This window comes from Aotus nancymaae, unplaced genomic scaffold, assembly GCF_030222135.1.
Source record: "Aotus nancymaae isolate 86718 unplaced genomic scaffold, 86718_ANA_hifiasm-v0.15.2.pri h1tg000089l, whole genome shotgun sequence".
Lineage (NCBI taxonomy): Eukaryota > Metazoa > Chordata > Mammalia > Primates > Aotidae > Aotus > Aotus nancymaae.
The window spans coordinates 13650320-13662497 of record NW_026988504.1 but is presented as its reverse complement, the minus strand read 5'-3'; the positions used below and the strand labels follow the sequence as shown (position 1 = coordinate 13662497).

The following is a 12178-nucleotide window of genomic DNA, read 5'->3' as shown; positions in this document are numbered from 1 at the left end:
ACTGCAACCAGATAATTTTTGTATTTTTAGTAGAGACAGGGTTTCGTCATGTTGGCCAGGCTGGTCTCAAATTCCTGGCCTCAAGTGATCCACCTGCCGTAGCCTTCCAAAATGCTGAGATTACAGGCGTGAGCCACTGTGCCCATTCCCATTTACTTTACATGTAACAACAAAAATATTTTAGATATAGAGAAGCAAATAAAAATATAATTAATCTTTGAATGACTGGTATCTTTGAAATTTCATCCTAATCACAATTTTATCATATTCATTGCCATTGCTCCTCTCAGGAGGCAAAGCAAGGTATACTACAATGCCCTTGTATCTGGAGGGCAGCTACTTATCTGCTAAAATATCTCTATATTACATGCAATAAGTGTCCTAACAAGTGGTTGGAGAGCTTAGATCATCATGCTTTACTAATTTATAATTTTCACGTACCCCATAATTAAAAAAAAATATTTCTTAAATTGTTGTAGGTATATCTAAGATAATATTTCACAAGCATATGGCATTGATCCAACTCCATAATAAGTTAAGAAGTGATTTAAAAGATATTCATGATTACATAATACTTGGAAACATGAGGTTAAACAAAGTTGAAGGAATTTCTTTACCACAGAACATCTCATGTGTTTTTCTGTGCTAATGAATAACTCTTTAATATAGGGAATAGAAGAGGAATATTTCCTAAATGTATTTGACCATAGAACACATTTTGTTATGGATTGAATGTTTGTGCCTCCTCACATTTATATGTTGAAGTCCTAACTCCCATATGATGATGTTTGGAAATGGGACTTCTGAAAAGTAATCTGCCTTAGGATGGGGTCATGAGGGTGGGGTCCTCATGACGGAATTAGTACATTTATAAAAAGAGACACCAGAGAATGCATGCCAGTGTACACAAAGAGGTCATGTGAGTGCACAGTGAGATGGTGCAAGCCAGGAAGAAAGCCCTTACCATGCTGGCACTCTCATCTCATTCCTTCAGCCATTGGAATTGTGAGAAAATAAATTTATTCTGTTTAAACCACCAAGTAAACAGTATTTTGTTATGGCAGTCAAAGCTGAATAAGGTATTTTAACTATTTTTCAGAGAGTATTTTATGAGAGTAGTATTCAATTAAATAAACTGAAATATGCTGATTGAAATAAACATTTTTCTTTCAGTAACATCGACACAAGAATAAATCAGATATGTGACATTTGTTTGAACTGAATTTGGTCAAAGAAGAGCATATAAATTTAGCATATGTCAAATATATAACAATATTCTTATTCTTATTAAGCCTTATTACTACTACCATTTTGGACCTAACAAGATAGGTGTGTGGTATATGAAAGTGGTTAATGTTATTTCCAAATAATTTAGTGCCTAGTACCCTAGGATAACCTAACTGAGAAAGGCTAAAGCTAACTTGAGAAGATGTTAAAGATGTAATTTTGATCCTAGATCTACTAGCTACATAACCTTCTTTATTTTTCAGTTACTTCATATGATAAATAGAGATAAAACTCATTTTTCCTGCTATTTACAAAAAGTAGTTATAAAAACTAGTAGATGCAAAAAATAGTGAAAAAATAGAAATGCAAAATAAAATTTAAGATACAATAGGGAGTGTATTAATATATTCAGGGAAACTTGAATCTGTGCTCCCAGGTGAAAGAAAGAAAAAGATACAATGACAGTAATTCAAAAATTATACAATTAGGGAATATTTGTTATTTCCTTACTTTATAGATGAGACAATAAATGCTAGTTTGTAAAGTGTAAGACAGGGTATTTGATGAAATGATTGTAATTTTTTTTCTCTAACACTGTGAAATTATAGTGGTAATCTTTTAAAACTACATAAATTATTTACATATGTTAACATTTTAAAAATTAAGATGGTAAATCCAAGTCGCATCCTTAAAAAACAATTCACCAGGTATAAGTGATAATTATACTTACACTGATCTCACTGATTTACTTTCACGTTTCAACGTAAAGAAATGAAACTTTGCTATTGTATACATCTGTTGTTTCCAAAGGCTCATGGTGCTCACTAGAGAAGCCTTGGTTTCAGAAAGAATAAGTAAGCTCTGTTCCATTTCATCAAAAGATTTTGAATCCATTTCTTCCTCCAGTGGCTGCTGAGTAAATACACTATAATCTATTTCCCAAAACAAAACAAACATTTCAGTATATTCATTTAAAAAAAAAAAATCTTTCTGAAGCAGGAAAATTTAAAGAAGCATAGGTCTGACAGTTATGTGGAACAAATAGAACTTTCGTATATTCTGGCAGTATCTATTAAAGCTGAACACACGCATATCTTATGACTCAAGAGATTCCCAATACGTATGAACCTAACAGAGATATGAATATAGGTTTCTCCAAAACATATGTACAAAAATATTCTTAGTACAGCCCTATCTGGAATACCCATCCTGGAAAGAACCCAAATGTCTCTGGACAGGTAAATGAATGAATAATTATGACACAGGAATATAACAGAATAGTGTAAACTAATGGAAGTAAACAAACTACTGTACCCATAACAGCATGGTTGAACCTCACAAACATAATATTGAGTAAAAGAGGACAAATGCAAAAGAGACACATGGTTTAATTCCACTAGTTCAAAAACAAACTGGATGCATGTCCATATTTAAGATCTTAATATCTCTGTATCTGTACAATATCCAACTTTTTATGTGAACTTTTTCCTCTCTGACTATAACCTAACATCATGTCCTGACATACACTAGACTTCTCTCTTATCTCCATGTTTCAAAGTCCTCTCCTGGCTTTACATTATTTTTCAATTAAAACTTAGCCTCAGGTTCAGTTTTCAGCCAAATTCTGCTCTTCAGCTTCATCTTTAATCTTTGGAAGTATTAAGAGCCAAACGCCTACTTCAGTATAATTTCCTGGCATTACTGAGGTTGTACATGATCAATGACAGTGTGATCATATTATTAGCCCAATACTTAAGATGTATAACAAATTCAGTAATGTGAATAAGGTAAGTCATTCAGATTTCATTTTAATATTTAATATTCATTTCAACCACAGTTAAACATTCCAAATGCATTTGGAAAAATGTATTTATGTACTTTATAAAATTCTATTAATTAAACCATAAACATACATTTATATAATGGCAAGAATAAAATACTACACAATTGAGGTTTATTTTAAACTCAAAAACAGACATTCAGAACTTTAGATGCAGAAAGACACTGACAGTTAATGAAAATATTAAAGAGAATGTACTAGTTAGATGACTTTAGGAAGAACATTATAACTTTTGGGCTAATACATATATTTTTAATTTAGATAATAACATAAAAAGAAATAAGACTATATAATATTAATTTTTATGTAGTTGTGTTCAGTATACTAATACTGATGGTATTAAAATAAATTTGGGAGACCTACTTCTTTTTTAGTTATTGAATTCCATTAAGGCCATAACACTTTCAATAAAAAAGTTTTATTTTGGATTCTTCCACAATTTGTGAGGGTGAACTAAAAGTAGAATGCCAACTTCCATCATTTAAAAATTTCAAAAGAAGGAGAAACTACAAAATCACATACATTAATTTTCAGATAAATCTTCTTTGATCCAGACATTATAACAAAAGAAAAATTAAGAACTCAAAAATACATGGCTTCTCCTCAATGCAGTTGAAGGTGAGCATCTGGTATCATAAACGTAGGACTACAGGAGCAACTTTACAGTTAGCAATGTTAACAAATTAGTGTTCCCACACGATAAGGCCAATCTTTTAAAATTTGACTACCAAACTATGAATAATTAAATTCTATTAATTTTTTTTTAAGTTCCAGATTTAGTTTAGCATAATATAATGCAAACTTACTTCATGATGATATATTCAGCTTGATTCTTGATTTTGGTCTCACAATGATTTTAATCATCAGCCACTCAGCATTCATGCAAAACGTGTATTTGCAGCATCTCAACTCTTTTAACAACTGTGAACTAACATTCTGGTTTCCTTTGCTATCCTCACCTACCACCACAAACATTTTGCTAACCTTTGATCATAAGAAAGCTTCCTCAACTCACGTTCTCACCATAAACTACACAGATCAACTTTGCTCCTAATGCCTCATGAAATTGATCTGTCAAGATCACCACTCTTACACTCTACCAAATCCCTCACTGTCTTCTACGTTACCAAACTACCTTTTTGGTCCTCACCTTATTCTTCACAGCAATTGACAAATAACTCACCACTTCCTCCTTCCTAAAACATCATTTTTCTAGGATTTTGCATTTCCACACTTTCATGAAAAAGTAGAGTAATAATTGCTCATTCATGGTCAGCCCTTTTTGGCTCCTCCTCCACTGCTTACCCAGAGGGCTTGACCCTCAATTCTTATCTATGCTCCCTATCCAACTAAGAGATTTCATCCAACTCCATAGCACCAACTATCTATGAGTAACTTCCAAATCTGTATCTTTGGCCCTAACATGTTCATTTAGCTCCAGAAGGATCTCAAACAATAAAATCAAAATTCGTGCCTGGGCCAGGCGTGGTGGCGGACACCTGTAATCCTAACACTTTGGGAGGCTGAAGCAGGCAGATCACCTAAAGTCAGGAGTTCAAGACCAACCTGACCAACATGGCGAAACCTATCTCTACTAAAAAATTAAAAAATTAGCCAGGCGTGGTGGCGGGCACCTGTAATCCCAGCTACTCGGGAGCCTGAGGCAGGAAGAATCGCTTGAACCTGGGAGGCAGAGGTTGCAGTGAGAAGAGCTTGCACACTGCACTCTAGCCTGGGTGACAGAGCAAGACTTCATCTCAAAAAAAAGAAAAAAGAAAAATAAATTCATGCCTGCATTGCTTCTTTCCACAAACCTATTCTTCCCCTATTTTCAGGAAATGGCAATCTCATTCCTACTTCTCAAGCCAAGGGCTTAGGAATTATTCTTCATTCTACCCTGTCCTGAAACCCTAACACTCAATCTATCAGCAACTCATCACCACTACCACCAATATAGCCCAAATCTGTTCTTTCCATATTCTTTCTCTCTCTCCCTCCCTCCCTCTCTCCCTCCTTCCTCTCTCTCTTTCTTTGAAACATGGTCTCTTTCTGATGCTCAGGCTAGAGTGTAGTGGTGTAACCATGGCTCACTGCACCATTGACCTCCTGGGCTCAGGTAATTCTCCCATCTCAGTCTCTAGAGTAGCTGGGACTACAGGCACACATCACCACACCTGGCTAATTTTTTGTGTTTTTTGTAAAGATAAGGTTTTGTCATGTTGCCAAGGCTGGTCTGGAACTCCTAGGCTCAAGCGATCTCCCTGCCTTGGCCTCCCAAAGTGCTGGGATTACAGGCATGAGTCACTGCACCTGGCCTCCCTATTTTCACTACCACCTTAGTTCAAGGTAATATTAATTATAACAGTTTCCTAACTGGTCTTCCTACTTCCACACTTCCTTTACAATCCTCTCATCATTCAACAACCAGAATGTATTTTTAAATAATTCAAATCAGATCATGTTACCTATTTGCTTTAAAACTGTCTGACAGCTTCACACTACAATCAGAAAACAAATGAAATTGTTTTCCAGGTGTTCAAAGGCAAAACATGATCTAGTCCTCTGAGTATCCTTCTGACTTGGTTGTGTAATATCTCCACCATAGCGCCAGCCACAGTGGCCCTTTTGTATCCCTCAAAGACATCCAACTCATTCCTCAGTTAATAACTTTGTAGTTGCAGTTCTCTTTATCTAAAATTTCTGCCCTAAAATCTTAACCCAGTTGATTTTTTTGTTATCCAGGCCTCAGGTCAAGTATCATCTCAACAAAGTCCTTCCTGATGATATAATCTAAGTTCACTGCCTTCTAAGACCACCCCATTATTTCCTGCATAACTCCTATCACTATCAGTATCTCATTACATATTTAGTTATTTATTTCTACCCTTTCTTCCCCAAAATAATATAAAGTTCGCATTTATATAATTTTTGTCTTATTCACCATCTGTCTGGTTCATTGTCTAAAATGTTTTGTTAGTTCTGTTTTTACCTGCTTGGTCAATTTCTGCTTCAACTTCTAGCTTTAAAAATACATCTTCCAAAGTCGTCATGGAAACACCGTAAGAAATGATACCCAAATTTGAATGACTGTCTAGGGCAGAAAACAAACCTGAAAGAAAAAAAATGTAAGAACAGTACATCGTTAAGCATATTATCATAAATTATTGTAAAATATCCTTTAAAAACAGGTTACGTCATGGACAGCCTATGCAACATACCAAGATCCATCTCTACAAAAAATAAAAATAAATTAGCTAGGCATACTGATGCAAGCCTGTAGTCTTAGCTACTCAGGAGGCTGAGGAGGGAGGATCACTTGAGCCCAGGAGTTTGAGGCTGTAGTGAGCTGTGATACTGCCTAAATAACAGGCTTAACATTCTTATAAATATTACGGAGCTCAAAGAAATTTTATTTATGAGAATATACCTATTAGATATTTATCATATTATAAATTAACAAAAATTTTACAGTATTTGAAATTAAAACTGAGAATGTTACTATATTAAACATTAAAATAAATATGTATACTAGAAAATATACAGAAATCATTTACTTATTCATTCTTTCAAAGATAAAAATAAACCTATTATAGGTTAGCACAATTTTATTTTTAAAAACTACATTTTTTAAAACAAAAATAATGAGAAGAGAATATTATTTTATTTTTCTGCAAATCTCTTTAATGCCTGTCTTAACAGAGGACAGATGGGTTCTCATATTTGTTTCTGCATTCACTCTGTTGTGATAGCACATATTATACAGTCTCTTGAAAACACTGTCTAATCATGAGAAGCTGAGAGTCCATAAGACAAATAACATTTTGTTATTATTAGAAAAAGTTTGACACTGTGAATTCCTTTAAGAGGTCTTAGGGTCCATCCTGCAGGAGATCCCAGAAGACACTGTGAAATCCAGTGAAATACCATAACAATTTATCAAAGAAATATAAAAGACAAGAAACAAAATATGGTGGTGAAAAACAGGAGTTCTGGAATCGATTTGCCTGGGTTCAAAACTCAGCTTCACCACTTTCTACCTGTGTTACCTTGGGCAAGTGCCTTAGTTTCTTCATTTGCAAAATCAAAGCAATAATAGTATTTATCTCATGTATTTATTGAAATATTGCGATAATGAAATAAACTAATAATTGCAAAAGGCACAGATCAGCATTTGGTAGAAAATAAGCACTATATAAATGTTACTAAAGAATAGGAGGTAGGTAGGTATAAGTAGATAGAATGATAGGCAGAGCACATTAAGTTGGCAAGTGTACTTCAGTCTACTTAATTTGTGATTTCTTTAAAAAAAAAACTTTTGTGATTATGAGATAAACGCTATGAAAATTCTGCACAATATACTTACATCAATAACATCCTTTTGGCTATCATGCAATTCCTAAACAGAGGAAGGAGACTGAATTTGAGTTCCTCATTAAAAAGTTAAAAAATAAGCCTCAATTAAAAGAATTCAAGGATTTGTCATGTAATTCATTATGAAATCACGAAACTAGAAGAGAACCTGAGAATGTATACAAACATACATATATGCCTTACTCTCAGAAGGCCTACAAGCAATTTTCTTTTCTTGATAACAAAGCACACACAATTATTTTTACGTTTTTTAACATGTTCATAAGTATTTAATATATTAGTTACTGTTTCTTACATGGTGTTTGTAACAACAAAAAAAATTCACTGTATTTTTTCTTGTTTTCAAAAACAAAATAAAGCAGAAACAGAATATTAACTCTGGCCACCTGGGAGTATGGCAATACTACACGGAGACAGAAACAAAAAGGGTATCAATAAAACCTATTCCCAGTGTAAGATCCCAATTCAAACACCAACAGACAAAGTAAGTAATACCTGAAAATTTGTCCATGTCCTTGAAAGGCAAGCTATACACAAGTTGTTGGTCATTCTGTTGTAATAAAGTAGCTCCAGGTATATGTTGTTTAACCAGTGAAGAAAGAGATTCTGTGGCACAAAATTTGTCTATGTACATGCTAGAGAATACCAAAAATCATAATTAATGACTACTACACAATAAACAGCCAAAAGTAAATTATAAAGGCTTTAAATTAAATTTAGTGCCATCAAAGATGGTCAAAGCATACAACGGCAAGACTCCAAAATAATAACAGTGTATGAAGAGTATAATATAGAATAATGTCAATAAAACTCAATGATACCTCAGGCGGTAGCCAATCCCCCATTTACTTTTGAGGAAAATTGAAGAACCAACACATTTCAGCATTCCTTGGGATATCACAGCTTTCCTATCTGCAGATAAATATTTACATTTCAATTTCTAAGTTATCAACAGCATTAATAATTGGCATTTATATTTTATGGTTTCTCATATTAAAGCCATCCATGTTATGATATCATTAATCATCACAACAATCTTATGAGGATGAAACTAGAAAAGAACCTGAGAATGTACACAAACATACATATATGCCTTATTCTCAGGAGGCCTACAAGCAATTTCTTTTTTTCTTGACAACAAAGTAAACACAATTATTTTTACGTTTTTAAACGTAAAAAATTATCATCAACTATTTTTCAGATATGAATACTAGGGCAAAAAGAAAATAGATTCCTTATATATGTTTCATGTGGCTATTAAGTAACAAAGCCAGGAAGTATACTCAAGCAGTCTGACTCTAGAGTCCACTTTCCATATATTATTCCAAATATCTGATTTTTCCTAAAAGCATTACCAATACAAGCACTTCCACAATTTCCTTTATAACCAAATGTAGAAATAACTCCAAAAATCCACAGAATAAGAACAAATATTAGTTTGTTGGATTTTTAAAAACAAAGATACGGCCGGGCTCGGTGGCTCAAGCCTGTAATCCCAGCACTTTGGAGCATGAGGTCGAGAGATCAAGACCATCCTGGTCAACATGGTGAAACCCCGTCTCTACTAAAATACAAAAAATTAGCTGGGCACGGTGGCGCGTGCCTGTAATCCCAGCTACTCAGGAGGCTGAGGCAGGAGAATTGCCTGAACCCAGGAGGCGGAGGTTGCGGTGAGCCGAGATTGCGCCATTGCACTCCAGCCTGGGTAACAAGAGCGAAACTCCGTCTCAAAAAAAAAAAAAAAAAAAAAAAAAACAAAGATACTACTAAAGACATGACTTGCCCAATTTTATTAGCTTATAATTATAAGCAGACAGAAGTTGCTCTAGAATTTCAAACTTCCGCATCTTGTCATAGCTATTAAAAGTGATGTGTTGACTTTAACTTTGATTCTTTATATGTATGTATATAAAATTGTGCAGAAAAGAGTTAACACAGCAGTTCAGAGGCTTCTATCCTTAGACCTGCTTACAAGGTTGGCCCTTGGCTGTTAGGTGAGAACTTGGATTTGGGAGGGTTCCTACTATTCTCAAAACAAATAAGGGTGGCTCACTGCCTAAACTGTGCAAACAATGTGGTTCATGCTGAATACCTTCTTTACTTCCAGAAATCTGAAACTTTGGTATGTGCTAGGCAGAAGATGCTTACGTGACCAGCACCCAGTAAGAATCTCGAACACTGAGTATATACTAACTTTCCCAAGTAGATATTTCACACATGTTGTTACAATTCAATGCTGAAGAAATTAAAGCATATCTGTCTGCTCTACTGGGAGAAAACTCTTGGAAGCTTCCATCTGGTTTCCTCCAGACTTTGCCTTATATAGCTTTTCCCTTTGCTAATTTTGCTTTGCATTCTTTTGCTGTAATAAATCATAGCCACGAGTATGACTATGTGCTGAGTCCTATGCGTTCTCCGAGGACATCACTAAACCTGGAATGGTCTTGGAGATGTTCAACACAAAAATATATTATTTTAAAAATTTTAAAACTTTTTTTGTGAAGGAAATACACCTCTAGGTAAAAGCTTCTCTATTTATACCTCAGGAATTAGCATCTCTATGTCTATCTTCCTTTTGGCCCATGATCTCAGCCTTCAAAAATAAAGCAAAAATCTCACCTGCAAGAATATCAGCTTCATCCATGAAATGAGTACTGAAAACTGTCACCCGATTCGCTTTTCTGTATTTTAAAAGATTCCAAACAGTATGTCGAGAACAGGGGTCCATTCCAGCTGTTGGTTCATCTAGCAGCAGTATCTGTACAAAAAGAGAATCCTCAGAAAAACTAAATATTAAAAATGCATGTGGATACTAAAAAACTGCTCCATTTCAAGTTATTATTTTCAATCAGAAATATAATAGATCAGATTTCTTTTTTCATTCATAGTTGCGCTCACATAAATTTTTTAAATTATAAATTTGTCATGTGAATATTTTCCCTGGTTTAATTCCAAAAGATTGTCTGTAATATATAAGACAAAAGCATAATGATAGATAAATAATCTAAACAACAACATTAAGTATATTGCTATTATCCTTAACAATTACATTTATAGATGTAACACTTGCTTTTTTGGAGAAGAATATACGGTTTTATATTAGTTCAAGGGAAACAATTTGTTTCAAGATTATTTTTAATTAAAAAAAAAAAAACATGGTGATGGGGGTTGAGAGGAAGACTAAGTAATATAAAGCCAGGATCCAGAATCATTCCCCAGGTGCAACAGCAAGGGGGAATGTGGCAAGATGGTGGGAATCAATAGGAGATCATCCTAGCTGCTGTATTAAATCATAGCAATGCGTATGACTATGTGCTGAGTCCTTTGAGTTTTCCTAGGACATCACTAAACCTGGGATGGTCATCCTAGCTGCATGCACCTGTTAGTTTTAATGCCTTGCGTAAAGTAGTACATCAGTCGTTTCTCTGTTTCTATGACAGAGAACAGCATAAAACAAATACATACAAAATCAAAGCAGAAGACAGTGACAAAGTGAATTATTCCTTTGATTTTGTTACATTTCTTAACCTTTGTTATTAACTATAACAATTATTTTTTTTAACTACAGAGAACAAGGGAGTAATACTATTAAAGCTACCATTCCAATTCAGCAACGTTATTTTTTGGCCACATTTTCTTCAGATAATTTTTTAAAGAAATAAAACATGGAGGCCAGGCGCAGTGGCTCATGCCTGTAATCTCAACACTTTGGAAGGCAAAGGCAGGTGGATTGCTTGAGGCCAGGAGTTAAAGACAAGCCTAGGCAATATAGCAAGATCTCATCTCTACAAATTAAAAAAAAAAGAAGAAGAAAGAAAGAAAGAAAAAAAGCACTGCAGTCATAACTAAGGTCTATTCTTCCATTCTCCTTCCTAAAAGTAACCAGTTATCACGAAGACGTCGTAACTCAGAAAGAGAAGGGTGGAAGGAGGGTAAGGAATTAAAAAAAAAAATCTACATATTGAGTACAATGTAAACTACTCAGAAGATGGGTACACTAAAATCTCAGAATTCACCACTATATAGTTCATCCATGTAACGAAAACGCTCCAGTACTTCAAAAACTACTAAAATTTTTTTTTAAAAAGTTATACATCTTTCTGACTTCAGCTTTAAAATCTCATTACTGTGATTATATCCATAATAGCATATAGTCTTTTATGTATATACTTAACCTTTACATAATGTATTATATCTTTCTACAATTTGCTTTTTAATTTGACATAATTTAAAATAATCTCATTTGTAAAACTAATATTTATTTACCTTTGGGTTCCCAAGAACAGCAATTCCTAATGACAGCTTTCTCTTTTGACCACCACTTAATTTTTTGGCTTGGTTATCTTTGATAGTCTGCATGTCTAAATCTAGTAAAACCTTCTGCACCTGTAAAAGTAAAGCATGACCAATGTTATTTTTTAAATCATATCATTTATGTAATTATCAATATTACTTTTTAAACATTTTAAGTTTTAATGTGTTAAATATTTAAGTAACATACGTTTTTTAAATAATTTTAATATCAACTTTAAAAATGTTCCTTTAGCATGAAACTTCCTTTGACATATATTCATATATAATTATGAAAACAACAGGTAACAAGATTCTTGAGGGAAAGGTTTTACTTTTGTATCTTCTTGGGTAGAAGGGATCACTGTGATGGCTCTTAGTGTACGTGTGGAAGTAGGAGGGGGTAGAGGAGATGAGAGGAAGAGAAGGGAGGAGTATGGCAGACAAACA

General features: G+C 34.0%; 1 protein-coding gene across 3 annotated transcripts in view; it reads right to left on the bottom strand.

Annotated features, from left to right (window-relative positions):
* The window catches only part of ABCA5 (ATP binding cassette subfamily A member 5), a 101413-nt gene that overhangs the window by 46108 nt on the left and 43127 nt on the right, over positions 1-12178 (bottom strand). For all 3 annotated transcript variants that reach the window (XM_064369564.1, XM_064369563.1, XM_064369565.1), the window contains 6 exons: positions 11705-11824; positions 10058-10196; positions 8260-8350; positions 7934-8073; positions 6057-6176; positions 1958-2159 (listed from right to left, as the gene is read on the bottom strand). In XM_064369564.1, the coding sequence (XP_064225634.1) occupies positions 1958-2159; positions 6057-6176; positions 7934-8073; positions 8260-8350; positions 10058-10196; positions 11705-11824 (812 nt within the window). The remainder of the gene's footprint in view (positions 1-1957; positions 2160-6056; positions 6177-7933; positions 8074-8259; positions 8351-10057; positions 10197-11704; positions 11825-12178) is intronic.